This window comes from Seriola dumerili, unplaced genomic scaffold, assembly GCF_002260705.1.
Source record: "Seriola dumerili isolate Sdu_G_001 unplaced genomic scaffold, Sdu_1.0 BDQW01000191.1, whole genome shotgun sequence".
NCBI classification, from domain to species: domain Eukaryota; kingdom Metazoa; phylum Chordata; class Actinopteri; order Carangiformes; family Carangidae; genus Seriola; species Seriola dumerili.
In genome coordinates, this window is record NW_019174446.1 from 3267760 (window position 1) to 3287037 (window position 19278).

The window sequence follows — 19278 nt, forward strand, 5'->3', positions numbered from 1 at the left end:
GGTGAAAGTGAAGCACCCAGTTTCATCATGACAGAGGCACAATCTTTTCACACAACAGCTGCTTTCACACTGCAGCACAGGGAGCATCGCTGCGTGTCCTTACCAGTGGCACAAAGGCTGACCACACATCCAGACTGGGAAAAAAAAAAAAAGAAAAAAAGAGAGAGAATGCATTTTAAATGACAGAAAAGCAGGGTCGTCCCAGTCAATCAGAGCAAATACAACACAAACACTGGAGAGTGCTGAACCAAACTGCTTCATCTGAGAATGGTGTTCATTTTTTTTTTTAAATAGTCTGCCTTAAATAAAAGCTGTGTCTGATCATTGCTGTACACAGTATTCTGTGCATGGTCAGTGTTTTCATTTTGTTGCTGTTGTCATTGGACCAGGAAAACGTGATGTATGCACTTCTTGGCTTCAGCTCGACCAGCTATAATAAAATTGCTTTCAGCTACAATTATCTGATTCCCATTCACTGAAGTAATATTTGCATCATCTGAATGAAAGGGCTTCTGTATAAACACATTACTGTTAAAACACCCATTCCTTTTCAGACACAACCGATACTGAGAACAAATGGAGAAATATCAATTTCAACATAAATACAATTCTAATGGGACAGTCCAGCATTTTGGGGGTTTCCATCAAACCCATAATTAGAGTGGAAGATTGATATCTGTTGGATTTCAGGGCATCCTGTACAACTCTGTAAGGACTTTAGCCTAGCTTAGCACAAAGGAGCAGGGAAACCGCTACCATCAAGACCATAGTGAGGATTTTAGAAATACCAACTCCAGTCATTTCAAATTTACCCAAAACCCTACCACCAAAAAAACTTAACATTTATACAGTATTAATTCATTTAAGCGTTCGGCTGCGTCTTCTGTTAATCTTACCTTCCTCTACAACGTTTACACTTTTTTGCATAAAACAGATATCCAAAGATACTGACTGACTGACTGAACACTGATGTGTAATTTGACTATTTGCAGAACGAATACTGTGGACATGATTTCAGTGACCACAGTGGTGCCTACAGCGCTAGTTAGCACTGCACCTTTAAAAGTGAAAATAAATATGCTTCCAACAGCGTCAAAGCTAACATATACACAGACTAGGGTGTGTGTGGCAACCCTACTGTACCACCTGAACTTCTGCAATGCTACATACAGTCACTGTTGCAGGTGTAGCTTGTCTAGCTGGGAAGCATTTTTTTTTCTTTTTTTTTTTTTTTACTGTTGATACAGTTAGCTAACATTTTTTCCCTGATTCCATTCTTTGTAGCAAGCTAAGCTTAGGGCGCACTTCTATTCTCCATGCTAAACTAGACTCAAGAGGTCCTGCCACTTTCTCTGCTAAGCTAGGCTAAAGAGGTCCTTCTATTCTCTGTGCTAAGCTAGGCTAGACCTACTGAATGCAATAAGATTGAAATACATATTGATCCTCGTATTTGACTTTGGGTAAGAAAACAAAACACTGTATTCCCCAAAATGTACATCACTTTATGTATATAAGGATAATGAATTTAAATAACATTTTTATCACACAGGGAAGTATAAATAAATAATATTTTGCATATTAATTAACATGGCTGATATACAATATATGGCATATACACTGGTCATATATAGTAGAGGGACTAATGACCAGGTTTCTTTGTATAACTTTGGTTGAAGGGCGTAAAAGCAAAGCACTTCACTACAATCTAAACCACATGGACATCACATCACATTCAAACAGGAGTATAAGGCACGAATATTGACTAGTAGCGTGTGCTTAAAAGAAAACTTCAAGTTTTTTCAAAAAAAGAAATGCTTCTCAAGCACTTCTGCCACACTGCAACTGTGGCTTTATATATTACAAAAATTAAATAATTAGGAACAGGAATATATGTTTCACAATCATACAACTACAGCAACATTCAACACTCAGCAAGCTATAGTTTTTCCTTTGTCTCAGTTACTTCAGTGCGAACTGATCATTTGTGTCGTGTGTCTTTGTTGTTTAGGAACAGCACCTATGGCAGGTAACCTCAAAGCTGACTCAGTCTGGTGTTGCTGTCTATAAAGATGCCTGTTGTGCTGGTTTCTGAAGTAAAATATATGTTAAAAAAATTAAAACCAGATGAAATATATAACCCCTGAGTTTCAGGACAAATACTGAGATCACATAGTCTATTTACACTGCGTCATTTTAACATTCTCATCTCACTTCACTGTACTCCTCCCCATCGGTAGATCTTCGTCTTGGTAGGTAAGTACATAAGTAGTGCTGCAGTCAAACAGCAGAGACAAACAGCTTAATGTAAATAACGACAGGAAAAACAAGTGGAACCAGTGACATTCACTTCCTCATTTAGCTTTGGAGACAAAACTGCTGTGTCCACATCCTAAAAGCACAACACCCTAACCTCCCAATAAATAAAATGGCCAAAATGATTCTAACAAAATGAATGACCTGTATGACCTCAGCATACACAATTATTAATCAGTCTAATTAGCTTTAACCTCACCTTAATTTTTTGCTTTACTTGGGCCAGATAAAGTGTTCAGAAGAATCTCACATAACCAAAAACGTAGCTATAAAACAAACAATTTCCATTAAACGGCAGATTTTAACGGAAATACACCTTCTTGGGACAAGTTACATCTAGTGACTTTCTCTACAGGTCTAAACCATGAAAAGAGCCTTGTGTGGAAGGCATCTACTGTGCCACAATCTCAATAAAAGCTCTTTTCTGATTTATATATCATTATTATATCTATCTGTAAATTATGGTGAAAACTATTTAAAACAATGCTATTGAAACAATTGCTTTGAAATGGATTTGTTGCAAACTTTAGGTAACTTAATAAATCGTTTCAGTCAATTTTTTTCAAAAACAAAATGTCAAGCAGTTACTGGTTTCAGCTTCTTCCAGGTGAGGATTAGCTGCTTTTCTCAGTTTTATACCTATACTTCTCACTGCTCTCACATGAGCCAGTCTGTCAGCTGTTGATTTGATTTTTTTTCTACTTCTCCACTTATAGCATGTGTAAATTAAAACTCATTTTGTTCCAATTTGTTTTTTCACAAGTTCTCACATGCTTTTAGATGAAAACATGTTGAATCTCAGGTGTAAGGACAGTTGATGGTGTGCTGCTGCTGTTTCACATCAACATGAGACCCTCCTGCATGACTCTGTCAGTCAGTTTGCGGCAACAAATAACTTGTGAAACTTGCATTAAGGTTCGAGTTGGCACAATCCACACAGTGCAGTGTGTGAAATAAGGCTGCGTTTGCTCCTTTGTTTCACCTTCAACGCACCTGATACCTCTGAACACAACAGCATCAAGTATGATTTCTTATAATTAGATCAAGCTGGCTTGATGTTGACAGATGCCGTCAGAACCACCATTGTGCATTAAAATAGCCCATGTTTGCTGCACAAGGCACTGACCAAGGCCCTGATCTTTAAATATGTTACCAGCTAACATGAGTATGTGACTACCAAATACTACTTTTTCTCAGTATCCAATAAGGGTATGTCACACGTTTTTTCTAATCCCATTTTGTTGTCCTACCAAGATGTTCGAGGGAGGATTGCTCATAAATGTTGGGTTGTTTGTGTGTCTTGCATCCAGTAGCAAGGCATATTTTATAAGCCTTGTGTTTCTTGGCAATATATAAGTGGTGATTCATATTCTGGGAAGATGTAGCAGCTTTACTGCAACGACCCTGATTTCAAGTGTCCAAAAAAGAAAAAAAATTACAACAAAAAAAAGTCTCTTGTTCTATAATCCATTAACTAGGACTCTGTAGTGTTCAGCCAGTTAATCCAAAGAACCTCCTCACCTGGACCAACTGCTTTATTTCCTGACCACTAAAAGATCTTGTCTGTGATACAGATGTAGGCAGCAGTGCAATCTCCTCCAGCATCTCAACTGACTCTCATTCCCTCTGGGGCAGTGTTTGCTGGCGAGCACCTCCCTGCTCTTGCTTCCTCTGGACAGCGGGGAATTAAACAGTGCTGGGGTCACTGAGTGAAACTCTTCTTGATGGCAACATTGGGGAAGAGGCCACAGAGCTCTTGGACAACCCGCATGTCTATCTGGGAGCAGAAGGAGACGTCCAGGAGGAGAAGTCGAGGACACGACTGGAGGAGTTTCTTCAGCGAGGCAGCACTCACCAACCGTGTACCTGTCCAATAGTCGCGTCACGGCAGGGACAAGAAGATAAGTAAAAAAAAAAACATAAGCAAAGACATACAAGGAAATAATGCAAGTACAGAGTAGACTTACATAGAGTAAATTAAATAGAAATTCCCCTGCTATATGTCCAAAATGACCATTGATATTTACAACTGATACATATTATAGACATAGTCCAGACCAAAATAATGTTGTTATTGTGTATGTTATTTTGTTTAGTTATGCTACTCATGATTTACTTTCCAGCTGCTGTATCGCACATGTAACAGCCAAAGAACTGATAACATCAGCAAACTGTAGCCAGCCTCAGTAACACTCATCATGCTACTGTGCTGTCAAACTCATCAACTTACGCAACCGGAACTAGAGTGCTAGTGCACAGAAGTTACTGCTGCAGTGAGTTGTTGCAACTTTGCTTACTGTGCAGTATTTCACCCAATATTAAGCAGATTCTTTGGGTTGTTCGCAGTTAATTTGGGAGTTTTTGAAAATTCTCAAATGCATATTTGGGATTGGGCTTTCCACACACCCATCCAATGTCAAGTGATGGTTCAATAATGACCATGAATCATAAATAAATGTAATTATTAACAATATATGCATTTATTACTGAAATATGCACAATTCCTAATTTTTCGAAAAAATGACACATAAGTAATGATCATACCAACATGTACCTTTCACATTGTATACTGACAGGACTATAACTGAATGTGGGAAAAGTATCACATGCAATTGTAAGACAAAAACAGGTATAATGAAAAAGACACAAGCGCAATAATCTCTTAAACTTAATGCAAGCAAAAAAAATTATTCTCCAGGAGCATGTACATATGAAGTGCACACTGAAAAAAAATTGTGGTGCAGCCCCATACTGAGTGATGTGATGATGGCCAGATGTAAAGAACAAGGCAACAGTGTTGGCATGTTGCCATTATACATGCATAGATTATACATGGTAATGTTTGCATATTTGTGCGGCTTTGTGTAGCTGCTTTGGTTCCGTCGCAGTTTACTATGACATCTGACCACGTCCCACATTGGAAATGCTCTACTAAATGTGAAGTTTATATGAAAAACATATCAACAACTATGCTTAAATAAGCCGGTCATGAGCGTAATTAACAAATTATTAATGAACAACAAATGTTTGTGAAGGGATATCCACGCATGTGTGAGATAATTGCTTACCCAGTATGTCGAGGTGCTGCAGTGAGGGGCAGCTGGCGGCCAGCTCCTCTATGTCTGAGTCGCAGACGGTGCGGTTGGCGGTGAGGAAGAGTTTGCGCAGGCGTGGCAGGCTGCGGGCAAGGTGCTGGAAACATCCAGTACTGCTCTGCAGTGTGGGACACCAGCCCAGGTCTAACTCCTCCAGCATCCTGAACAACCACAGACCAAACAGGGAAGCTGGGGTGATACAGTCCACAAATTCACAGACCCAGTGGAATCAGATATGATCTGCTTTGGCTCTGCGGTCTGCAATATTTTACTTGTTCATTAGCATAATGGTGCATTAAAGAATTTAACTAGAATTACTGCCTCATGGTTGTATGCCTCTGCCAACCTGCTAAGTTGCAGGAAATATGGTCACAATCTCCTCTTCCTGAGTTACAGCATTGAATAATAGCACAAAATAAAACTTTTGCAGAAAATGATGTCACAGTGAAGTTGACCCTTGACCATTTGGATATAAAATGTCATCCCTTCATGTTTTTATCCTATTAGACATTTGTGTTAAATTGTGTCATAATAGCATATGAATTCTGATGGCCAAAGCGTGTTTTGCGACCCTTGACCTTTGACCACCAAATCAGTTCATCTTTGAGTCCAAGTGAACGTTTGTGTTAAATTTGAAGAAATTCAAATTCCTCAAGGTGTTAACTGAGATATCGCGTTCAAGAGAATGGGATGGGCGAACAGACATGATCTCCTCGGTGATGATTTTAAAGCACAGAACACAACAACACTACCTACCTGCAGCCAGAGACGAGCTCGGCCAGGCCGCGATCTGTCAGGTTTCTGCAGCGCCACAGGTCCACTGAGCAGAGTGAGCGACAGCGAGCAGCTAGCATACTGGCCACAACGTCATAGTCCTCAATCTGCAGGAGAGACAGGCAGCAGCTAACATCGATTTACACTATCTCCGGTGTGTGCAGTATTTACTGTGTGAAGCTTCATGGAGAATCTTTGGAGAGTCAACACCAGTTTGAAAATGGACCCTCAGAATATGCAAATCTACAGCAACCCCCTCCAATGTTGCAGCTGATTCAGCGGATATGATTTCTGAATGGTTACTATGTCTTTGTAAACATTATCAGCAAGCACAGGAGATTCTGTGACGTTTCCTTCAGCTACTACAGATACCATAAAATCCTGGTTGTTACATACAGTCACAGAATTCAGTAATTTGCCTTGAGGACGCCAGTGAAAGGGAATGAAGTAGTGAGTGAGTCAGTCAATAGTCATTTTCCTCCAACCGTCTCTCTCGTGTATTTTGAACAAACTTTTGAAATGTAGCCATGATAAAAAGCTGCTTAGATGTATCGGCTGGTTTGAGGCACAGAAGATCACTTCCTCAAGAGAGAACAAAGCTCTAACAGAGAACATCATCATCATCATCAAAAAACAAACAAAAAAAATTGTCTTTCAAGAAGTGATTTGTGTTTGCACGACTGTTATTGTTCTTTGGTGTCAGGTAATGTTGGCCATATTTCATCCTTTCATCCAAAGATGAAAGCAAAGAAATTGAATTCAGCAGCCAAACAGCCAGTGCAAGTACCCCGCCCACAGAAATGACAGCATGCAGAATTTCTCTTAGCAGTGGACTGATATTAAATCTTTGGCTGATAGAGTTGCTGTCATTATGTATTTCCATTCCATTATGATGACACTTTATGTCTGAAGAGAAAGTACAAGAGAAAACTGTACTGAAATTTTGCATTTCTTCTCACATTTTCTCATTTGCTACATCATGATTTGCATCAAAGATCAATCATTTGGATGGAAACTCAGCTAATGACACGGTGTGTGGTTGAATGACTGAGTCATTTTGTCAGTTAAAGACTGAGTGAGTGAGAAATTTAGACAGTCAGTAAACAATGTGTTTAAGGTGAAATTTTCTTTTCTTTTTGAAATACCCTTTAGAAAAATGCATTAATTGGCTAATTAATCTTTGATATTGACAAAAAATATGTATTTTAAAGTGAACATACTTGTCTAACCTTAAGCCATAAACGCCACATACTGTGCACTGTGCACAATGACCGACTTACTCACTGAGCAGTGCATCGTTAAAGGAACAGTTTGACATTTGTAACATTAAACATCAGGCTACAGCTATCAGTCGATTAGCTTAGCTTAACTTAGAATGAAGACTGGAAACACCAAGCCTGACTCTGCCAAAGTTACCAAATTAATATGTGATATCTTATTTGTTTAATCTGTACAAAAACTGAAGAGTAAAAAAAAAACTTGCTGTTTTACGGAGGTTATGTGCACAGAGCCAACAAAACGGTTTAGCACCTGAAAGAAACATTAAATTGTTGTTTTTTTTACACATTGTTTTTTGTACCAATTAATCAAATGAGTTTTAGAGGTGCTGGTAGGTGGATTAGTACAGATCCAGGGTAGCTGTTTCCCCATCTCCAGCCTTTATGTTAAGCTAAGCTAAGCGGCTGCTGGCTGTAGCTTTGACAGATGACAGTGCTATCAAGCTTATCATCTAACTCTCCCCCAGAAAGCAAAAATGCGTATTGCCAAAAATGTTGAACTATTCCTTTAGGTTTATGCAAAACCTCATGGTAGGTAATAGCAAATTTGTTTACTGAGAAACTAAAGAACCTCACAGCTTCCTTATTTATGTGCAGTGACACATTCAATGTGACAAGGCTCTGGAGTCCTCCTCTGTGTGTGTGTGTGTGTGTGTGTGTGTGTGTGTGTGTGTGTGTATGTGTACATTCTCACCCTCACACAGCTTCCTAGGTTGAGGTGTCTGAGCTCTATGCAGAAAGTCAAGATGCTCAGAATAGCTGTTTGCTGGTGAAACAAGGAGAAAGGAAAGACACAAAGTTACTTACTTATACTTTTGAAAAGTGTCATTCATTCCACTTGTAATATGGTTATATTTAAGAGACTGCAGCCTAGTATAAGGGCAGCACAAAAAAGTCACAATGAAGGACAAAGAAAACACAAAAAAAAAATAAATAAATAAAAAAAATGAAAAAATAAAAAATAAAACTGCTGTAATGGAGCAACGTGTTCAACAACAAACAAAACCCCTGACATCTTATCTGAGTGTAAATCTAAAAAAATATATACATTCAATTAACAATATACATTTAAATAACAGTAACAGGTTCAGTCATGTCGTCCAAAGTTTCTCCTAAGTGATTTCCTGTCTGCTGCCTGGCATACTCAGGTAACACTTACTGTATTTAAGGGAATTTAATATTGCACAAACAGATTTTTTTCTTTTACATCTCCTCACAGAGTCAGCGTAGCAAGGACAGAGACCTCTCCAGTGGCATTGCAGCTAGGTTGGAGATATGGGAATTCAACACTGCAATTGCCAACACATGAACCTCAGTGGCAGGGGAAAGTGTCAGACATGAAAGGGAAAGCCTCTCGTGTGTGTGTGTTTGGTGTGTGTACTCGAGTCTGTTGCTGGCATCTTTACAAACGCCTCTCTGCGGCGAGCTAGCCATTTAATTAGAACAGTGACAGGGTAATGACAGCTGAGATGTCAGGGCTTCAAACAGACACACAGCTCGCTCTGTCTGCCTGGGTATAAACAACTTGCAGCATGTTGCCTGGCTCCACCGCAGAAACTCTACACTGCCTCCTGCCCACAGCGCCGCTCTGAAACATGACAAACACTGGAGAAACGCTGAGGTGTAACACCAACACACAAGACAGTGGTTTAACACGTCAGACAGGCCTGAACCCGAACACATGCAGGACGTGTCTGTAAGACGCCCTGAGCTCAGAGTCTACTCAGTTCATCTTAAAACACAACAACAGAGAATTAGCAGCATCCATCCCAAAACATGTAGCATCAAATAAGCAGCTTGTGGAGAGCTACAGCATAAACGCGTTATTAAACTGAAGTTAAAAATGATATGACTGACCAGGAAATGTCTCAGTTTTTGCCAAAAAAAGTAGATATTCCTGTTAATTTGCCATTTGGTCACTGCTAAAACCTTGTTTTGACACTGACTGACTGATCATTTTGTGGCAAATGGGTACATTTTTATTTTCACTTTTTCCATTACTATTTATAACTACAAGTCCCCCTTCAAAAAAAAAAATGCTTTGCTTATTGTTGCTTATTGTTATCTTCACTGTTATCTGTACTCTTCACTGTGGAAAATGATGTGTGTTTGACAGTAGAAGGCGGTTTTCACATTTATCTGTTGTTTAATAATCGTTAGTTTAATGTTTTTGTGTGTATAAACATGATTTTGTGACATCGCAACTAGTTCATAGTCCCATGTACAGCCAACGGCAGTGTGATGTGGCAACATGAAGCCTCCAGTGCACATACTGAGAATTGAATGTTCAGTGAAATAAGAAAGATCTTGTGTCCAATAAATAAACTCTGATTGATGGACTGTTGAATTGAGTGTTCTGACATGTCTGTAGTGGATCTTTAAAAGGGCAATATCTAAGTATTTTAGTTTAAAACATCCAATAACTAACTAAAATTATCAACTGAATGTTTTGATGTCCACAGTATGTATTGTGTTGCAGAGATGTCTACTAGCCCGGCTCGTCCCATCTTGTAATACCACTTTGTACCTCACTGTACCTCTACTGTAGTGTCCAGTCTGCCCTCAGTCCAACATGAGAGGACGAAGAAGTAGTACCTGTGAGTAGGCTATCAGTGCCCAATGTATCATTTTTCCCCACTTGGCCAGTAGATCAGAGTTTTACTGGCCCCTTGTATATTATAAATGGCCTAGCAGCTAAAAAATGAAAATAACTCTTTTGGCATGTCCCTTTAAGACTACATGTTCACCACCAGTCACTTTCAAGTCATTTCAAAGACGCTGCTAAAATCCTGATTTTATAATCATGACATCATCTGACAAAATCATTGAACACAAAGGTTAAAGACAATGGCTGTGCTGTGATTTCGGCTATATTTACTTGTTACTATCACTCAGAGAGAAAGTTTATTCACGTCAGTTGCCATGTGGTCAGCAAAGAGAGGTGTGGCTGCAGAGGGAAAGCCTAACCTCAAACTTGCAGGGCAATACTGGCAACTCCCTTCAAAGGAAAGCGGCTATGGTTTGTCCAAAATTGACGAGGCAACACTGGCTGTTTGCGTCAAAACCATTTTGAAAGAGCACTGATCAATTGGGAAACTCGAACACTCTGACCAATGGTGCAACTTCATAAGTCAGTGACTCAGCAACATCTGCATTTATAGGGCTGGCCCGACTGTTTACATCCAGCCAAAGAAATAGAGGCATGTAGGCTACTTCACTGTGGTAGCAACCTGTATATCCCCATACAAACAGCCAGGGCAACTATTTAAGTTACAGAGATCAGTTGACCTGCTATATTTGTACAGAACAGATACAAGTCAGCAGTTGAAATCTTCATTTTGATTGTGATTTCCCACTGTTGACCGCGCCTACCTCTATCTTGGTCCTATAGAGCACGAGCCTGCGGAGGCGGGTTAGTTTAGAGATGTGAGTGAAGGCCTGCGGGTGGAGGCGGTCGCAGGAGGACAGGTTGAGCTCTTGCAGCTCTGGACAAGTCTGGGAGATGACCTCCAGACAGGCGTCATTCAGGAAATGGCAGCATGACAGCTCTAGACAGACCAAGCTGAGACCACAAGCCTTCATGAAACTGGGGAGGGAGAAGGAGAGAAATGAGTGGAAGGAGAAACAAAACAAAGAAAATAAATCAATCCCACACTAGCAACTTCCAAGTCCCTCTGTCCCTATTTCAGAAAATAATGCTAACATACCTTTTCAGGATCTTGTATTTTATTCTTGTTATGAATGACAGAAAAAAAGTTTCTTTTGTCTCTCAAAACAAATGCTTATGCTTGTGAGTATTTGCTAGTTTTCCAAGGTCAGTGCCATTTTTTTTTAGCACTTGTGGACTGCTGACAGTCTGACCTGCTGAAGCCGGTCAGGGTGAGAGCGCTGCGGTTGCCGGTCCAGGACAGGTTGAGCCTCTGGAGGAGGGTGCAGCGGCTCTGCAGGTGTCCCAAGGAAGCGTCACTCAGCCGGGCCCAGTAGGGCTGCAGACTCAGCTGGGTGTACTGCAGCGGGTCGCAGCAGTGCTGGTGCAGCAGCTTACAGCTCTGGGCCAGACGGCAGAGGTCTGGCAGGGTCAGGTGGCTCAGTATCAGCTGGATGAGCTGTGGACGGAGGATGGGGAGAGGGGTTAGGAGGCGAGAGGAGAAAGGAAAGGGTAAGATATGGGGAGGGGGGGACAAAAAGAAAGAAGAGAGACAAAAGATGTGAGTGCAGAAAGTATAACGTGTTATACAGAAAGTATAACGCAGAACAGGGAATAACAGAGTGGAGTAGAGAATGTTAATTGTGCCCCCTCTGTCAGTCAGATCTAAATAATGGTTATCTGGGACACAAAGCACTGATAGCAGGATCAGTGGCGAGGTGAGCCGGCGTGTTTCGCACTTTGTTCATGTGCCTCTCAAATTGAAAGAATGACCGTGCTCGTGTGAGTGTGTGTTGCAGTGAATTAACAATACGCAGTGTTCAAGCGGGTATCAGCTGACAGATAATAGCTATATTGTGTTTCTGAAACAAACACACGCCGGTTGTGAAGACTGCTGTTAATGGCAGCGGTTTGGAGAGGAGATAAGAGAACGAGTATCAAGAGCACTGCTGATGTTTTGAAGCTCGCCTCAGACAACATGATACGTCTGTTTGGCATTAAAATGACTGTGTGTCCGTGAGTGCATATGAGATCAGGTGTCACAACGGGTCCAAGCCACAATATTCACGTGTTTTTGTGGAATACTGTTAAATGGAGTGTGTGTGTGTGTGTGTCTGTTTGTCTGTGTATATACTCAGAGGGTACATATAATGATTTTTGATCTACCTGCTGCAAATATGTTTTAGAATTTATTATAAGGTATGATCATAATCTGCTGTAAATTTATGATAATTAATCAAATCTTAAAATACTGTGCTGTATTATTATGAATTATCTTTGGGGAATAAAGGGACAAATTGAAGCTGAAATGATTTTCCTATTTCCATTTTTTTCATGTTTTTCCCCATTTTCTTTTTTCAGGACAGTCAAATGTTTATGTACTACTGCAGACTAAAATAACAACATGCGCATAAAAGGTGTATAATTCCCTGTAAGATGCTGGTGCATATGGATATTTACATTTAAGCACCAACTGCTACAAACCTTCCAAGTGGCTGTGAAGTGGTCCGTCAAAAGAAAATTAATCAGCATCAGTTCTGATAATAAACAAATTCAGTTGTTAATTAAATTAAATAAAAATCTCAGATAATCCCTGGGTACAGTGTTTCAAATGTGACAATTTGCTGCTTTGCTCTGTTCCATAACAGTAAAATAAATATGTTTTGGTTTTGGACCATTGGTCAGACAAAACAAGGTATATGAAGAACTCACCTTAGACTCTCAGAATTTATCATGGCCAGTTTTCATTATTTTCCTTTTTATGTTCAAACTAAGGCTAAAAATTTTGACCAATGGACAATGAAAGTTACCATTAGTTCAGGCTAAGACAGGAACATTTGTGATTTTTCACGTTCTGGCACATAATATTATTTCTACTAGGTTTAATGTTGTGCATCTTAATTCTTAAAAGTAGCCAAACATCTGCTTTGAGATTTACTGAAACTGGTTCGACGACAACAACTTTTATTACATGTGTCAGGTGGGACCTTCATATTATTCATACTTCAGAATTATGCATCAAACTTAAAGGTCCCATATTTTATGCTTTTCCAGTGTTCCGGTGATTTATTTGAAGTGTTGATAAGAAGATATATTTCTACTTTTAAGTGACACAAAGTTTTATATCTCATCTCTCAGGCTTCTCTCCAGAGCTTGAGTGACAATAGGTTGGTGCTCTGAGCCTCTCTTCTGATTGGCTGACTGTTTTCTGAGGATCGAATAAAAATATAGCAGATTTCAAGTGAAACATTCAGAGAAACCAAATCCTGCAAGGCTGGATAGTGGGTGCGGCTTGGGGTGTGGCTGAGAGCGGTAACCGTATTGTTGTGACATCACAAAGTTACAGAAGTCCTGACAGCTGGTTTTAAGGCTCAGTTTCTGAATTTTCTCTGTGGACTGAGCGCTTTGATGCTTTCACAGTATTGATAAAGAACCTAGACCTACTTTATAATCAAAAACGGAAAAATGGAAATCTTGCTTTATAAAATGTGGGAACTTTAATATTTTGTAAATTAGCATTTAGTCAAAAAGATATTTCTGTACCAATATCCCTATCAGAACAAAATTTAAGTGTCTTTTCATCAATGTACAAATCATTCTGTTCAGTAATTACCTCATAGGGCAGCTTGTCAAAGTAGCCATTTCCTGTCCTCTGGTGCTTGCCATCTCCTCCTTGCCTGAAAGGACCGCCCAAATCAGACAGCTCCTCCTCACTGTCACTCAGGTCACTAATGTCGATGACAGGCATCTTATAAAGGGCCAGCATAGGCCTCTCTTTAACCCCGCGGAGAATGACAGCATCCAGCTCGGTGTAGTAATCCAGCAGGGAGCTGTTGACCTCCAGACGCAGCAGGTTGGTGGGGAAGCTGATGTGCTTGATGTTGGGTGAAAACTGGCGTGCCTGGGGTGTCAGCACCTTGGTGGGCTCCCCTGACCACAGCACCTCCCATCTGGACAGGAGAAAGTATACACAACAGTTGTACTGTAAAACTACAGCACCATTCTTGACCAAGATGACCAACTACAGTCCATGTAGAGTGTTGGCTTGAATCTTAGAGGGGGCAAAGAGTGAGAGAAAGCAAGTTTGTCATGAAGGATATCAAGTGGGAACCTTTGATCACTAATTTTTTTACCCCTGGAAATAGGCCCATAACTCTGTTGATTTGTGGGCTCTGGTCTACCTGTGGTACAGCACACAGCATCCATCAGACCTACAGTCATTTTTATAGTTCAACGGTGGCACTCCAATGCTTTATATGACTTATAACACCTGACCACTTTCATAATCCATCAGGACAACATACCCTAACTTTCATCTTGCACTTCATCTTCAACTGCTGGCCCAGTGTTTCTAAGCTTGTATTGTATGCGTCATGTACTGAAACCATTACACAGACTTGTGTTTAAAAAAAAAAAAAAAAAAAGAACAGTTTTGGATAATTCTATGCCTCCTTCACAAATTCGCAGATTGCTGGTTTGACAGAAACCAGCAATGACTTACGAAGGACAACTGATGGGCAGAGATGGGCGAGCTCCCTGCTGCTGCTGCTGCTGCTGCTGTCTGTATTGCGGCTTACAGAAGAGATGAGGACAAATAAACACTGTGATTGTGACAGATTTTTATTTTTCAGATTCTTATTTATGGTGATTTTACAAATGGCAATGGCTCCATGGTATTTATCTTGACACTGGTTATAAATCATACCTCTTTTGGTCCTATTCAGGAGGCAGAGCAACATTGTAGGGATGGAGTATGAAGTATGTATATGTAAATATGAAGATTGAGATCCATCTTAGGAGGTATTCTCTACTGACACCAGACTAGCATCTGAAGTGGAGTTCATTGTAATCATATCACTGTCCAACAATCAGTATTACATGCTGTATGAGGAAAAAAGGTATTAAAATATTAACCCATTTCTTTTATTTAAAAAAATGGTCATAAGAACAAAGATTTGGCTGAAAAATATTTATCACTTATTACCCCCATTATGATGCGTCGGAGAGAAAATGGGGCAAATTTCACTAATTAAAGATTAGAATATATTTTGGTTAATGACCAGCAAGACTGGATTTTGCAAATAGCCAGATTCTCATTTGATAGTTACATGATCAGGTTTGTTTCACACAGGTAACATTTTTCTGTACACATCGCTGGTATTTTTCCCACAGCACAACACATGGTCATCACAAACTAAATTCAAATTGGTCAATTTATTTTATCAAAAATCACCTTTCTTCACTCAAGTGAATCTCTGAAGCTTTTTGTGTCACTAGAACATGAGGTAGGTTAGCTCTCTCCCTTTTTAGTGACTGATCATTGCCCACTGTATCTGAACTACCATTCATTTTCCCTTAACCAGGAATTGGATTTTTTTTCTAAATGCCAGTTTAACTAGTTAATTTTAGTTCTGTTGGTGGTTTTGTACGAATACAGTTTTACTTGTATTTGTAAAGATACATGTTTTCTCAAAGCGTAATGACAGAATCTTAAGGATTACATTTGCACATTTTGGTTTCATTGGTGGAAAGCAGAAATATAAGCGCTACTCTCCTAGGACACTGTGGAGATTTGAAATAAGATCCACAAGTAGTTATGCACATTATTTGTAGAGCACTTTCCATAACAATATAACAAAGTGCTTTACAAAAACAGTAAGATAATAAAGTACATTTAATATGATAAAGAACACAAATGCCAGGCATCAATTTGTGAGGCATAACTTATATTATAAATATCAATGTGATATGAGATAAATGAGATAATGTCTGTAAGGCTGCCAGGGTTCATTTCAAAAACTAGAGGCCTGGCATTTACTTCAAAATTGTACTTACTTGCTGGTACTGCATGGTTTTCTGAGTAGTGTTACTTAAGTTAATATCTTTGTGGAGCACTTAGAATGACAGAATAGATGGCTGTTGTTACCTGACATCAGTAGGTGGGTTCTGTGAGAAGGGGTTGTGAGAGCAGGCCAAGATCTGGACGATGGCTCCAGGGTAATAAGTCTCAAGCACTTCCACTGTTGTAGGATAGACAGGCTCCTCAAAGCCCAGCTCAATATAATCCTGGCTATAGAAGCCTTTAGGGGTGCGGCGGAAAGGTGGTGGAGCGCTGGCACACTGTTCCCACCATGTCCCATAAGCTCTGAATACAGCTGTCTGGGTGAAGTCTCCTGAACTGGGGTACACGTTGGGCACCCCAGCCAGGTTCCACATGGTGTAGGACATACTATTCTCACTGCCATAGTGGGAGCTGAAGTCCAGAACCTCCTTTGCATACTGCTCCACCTCCACACTGACCGGCAACACCGCCCGTTGGCCTGACTCCACGGCCCGTCGACTGGTCAGAGCCTCGCCTCGAGTCCCACTCCTGGAGCGTCGCCGCAGACAGATATAGTAAAACATGCTCAAGAGGGTTAACATAGGGAACTCTGGGGCTGACGGGGGCAGAGGGGAGAAACGGAGGCTAGAGGGAGGACGAGCCTCCACTTAGTGGAATCACACTGGCTCAAGTGCTGGGGGTGTACAAAGCACAGGCTAGAGGCCCGGCTGCATGCATGACCTGTAGGTTAGGCAGAGACAAACACATACACATACAAGAGTGAGAACACAGCAGGTGTAAATGTTTATGCTTATCTATTTTACATGAAAATAAAATAAATTAAAAAAGGGAGAAATCTGTATCAACTAGACTTTTGCTGAATGTAAATGAAAGTAAAATGTAAAGAGACTACATGCACTGCTGCATTTACAGTGAAGGAAAACTTTCAGAGGACAAAAGCTCATGGAGTATAAAGTAAAGCTTACAGTTGAGAGGTGAAGCTTTTAAAGCTGACACCATCTATGATGTGCCACCATAGTTGTAAGACCTTCTTACTTAGCAAACACACTTGGTGTGATTCATGGTGACACTACCTATCTACTGTTGCCACAGCCTGCCTGCTATCAAAATGTAGTCTGGTACCACTGTTTGTGTATGATGGAAAGATATGTATGTCTATTAAGGACCATTCCTTGTGATAGCAACATGCAGGCAGCTAAGTAGCATGAAAACATGTTTGTCAGGCGAAACTGGAGAGTCGTGTTAACACCCCAAATCATTAAAAGCCCTAGCCTGAGAACTCCTTCAAGGCCTCAGTGGCTAGTATCCTGCAAGCTCTTTCCTCCCAGATAGTTACACCACACCCGATGTCACACAAACTAAGAGTGGCTCATTAACTGGCAGGACTGGCCTGCAGGACGCCAGGAACCTCAAGGTCTGGGGTCTGATACCTCGCTGCTATACAGGTTTTTAGCACCACTTTATTTAGAGACAACCTGTGATTCACAGGTGAACAAAAGAATAGTCCAATCAGAAATATTTGAAACCACTGTTATCATTCCTAAATTGATTGGCAGGTCTTTTTAACACCGGGGCAACACTAGAGGTTGTCAATCTGTTGGTTTACGCAAGTGTTTTTATAAGCATGGGTATCAAACAAGCTATAACATTATACAAACGCGAAAAACAGCACATAGCAATTTAGGCTAGTCGGTAATAAGTTGGCTTTGTTTTCATCGATGCAACTGAGAAATGTCTGTGCTTTTTAGCATTAGCTAAGTCTGTCTTGTCAAATGTCATCCCTTCTACAGCCTCTTCCGTATACCGAGGACACTTCATTGAGCAATTAAAGCTAAAGTATCCCAAAACCTTGGCTAACTTTATAGCAATTTTTATATTGACGTTACATTACAATGAATATAAGCTATCTGCCAAGAAAAGAACTGTTGCTTTCTGAACACCATAGTTCATAAAAAAATACTAACATTACTAGCGAAGTAACAATTACAAGGGAGACAAGCTCCCCCGAAGCCTGTGTTGTTGGTGTTAATGTTAAATAGCTGGTGTTAGTTAGCCAGCGTTAGCTAGCTAGCCTTCACACAAGCTGAACTGTCAAAACATAACTGTTAGCTTCCGGAGCTAGCTTTGCAAAACTTAACAATCGAGAGGACGGGACGTAAGTTAAATTTACGGTAAACGTAGATCGATATATCCATTCATGAGGAGGAATCCTCTTCTTCCCTTTATCAGGATATTTCAACCACCAAACAACATTCCTGCCGTTTACCTTTTGATGCCTTCCGGGACAGTCGGACAACGCTAAACGCATTGAGCTCACATTATAATGAGCCCTATAGATCGGAAAATAATGCGGAGAATATCGAAAGTTTCTATGATATCATATAGTTGAGACTTTAAGTTTAGAAAACAAAGTGCGTACCAGCAATGGTCATGTCAACAACAGAGGAAAAAAGTGATAAATTCTGCAGAATTCGTTTTTCACACTTTTTTGTACAAAATAGGTGGATATCGCTTCAGTTTTTAAACGACTACGACGAAAGACAAACAGTAAGATGTCATCTTTGACATAGTTTTGTCCAGAAGTGGCACCTGAATGCGAAGAGTTTAAGTTATCTGAAACTTGGTAGAATTACGTAGGATCAGTAAAAGCCCCATCAGTTCCGTACAGCAAATTATCAACATCCGGTCAGCATTGTTTTCAAGCAAAGGATTAGGGGAATAGTAGTTATTTAGCATTGCTTGCTAACTAGAGATAGATTTATTTTAGTTTTTAGTTTTAATTAGTTCATTTGGTGAAAATAGATTTAATAATTACGATCAATATTCAAAAGTGTTTAAAAAATGTTTCTAGAATATCTCGCATAGACTAATTTGAGGATGAACTAGATTTCACTATGTACAGTACTTCAGCTTTTACTTACAACATGTGATATGCTATCATACGACATAGGGCTGTGTAATACTGCAAACATAGTACATCCCTGTTAATTTTGTCCATAGTTTATAATTTTACAGTTTCACCACATATTGACTCTTCTGGTTTATTTGATGAGATGAGCCATTTTTGCAGATTAAATATTGGCAGCTACCTGATGTTCACGTTTTCCATCCAATCTGAAATCAAACATATGCTGCAGTCATTGTTTTACTTTTGCCAAAATTTCTGAAGACATGTCAGTATGAATAATTAATATCAACGTGTTTTGTGTTTTTAAGAATATTTGACATTTGTTGAAAGATATTTGTCTGTTTGAGAAATCAAGAAAATCACACCTGTATTGTATGAGCTGTATTGTATGTACAATATATACAACAAAGAACCTGTGTATC

General features: G+C 39.9%; 1 protein-coding gene across 1 annotated transcript; it reads right to left on the bottom strand.

Moving 5' to 3' along the window:
* Positions 1 to 277: 277 nt before the first annotated feature.
* On the bottom strand, positions 278 to 18203 carry fbxl4 (F-box and leucine rich repeat protein 4). Its single transcript, XM_022753559.1, has 9 exons — positions 18119 to 18203; positions 16033 to 16668; positions 13720 to 14056; positions 11321 to 11565; positions 10832 to 11045; positions 8154 to 8225; positions 6165 to 6289; positions 5382 to 5569; positions 278 to 4179 (listed from the first exon to the last, which is right to left on the bottom strand). The coding sequence occupies exons 2-9, from the start codon at positions 16527 to 16529 to the stop codon at positions 4016 to 4018; spliced, it is 1842 nt and encodes a 613-aa protein (XP_022609280.1). The 5' UTR covers positions 16530 to 16668; positions 18119 to 18203; the 3' UTR covers positions 278 to 4015.
* Between the last annotated feature and the right edge of the window lie 1075 nt (positions 18204 to 19278).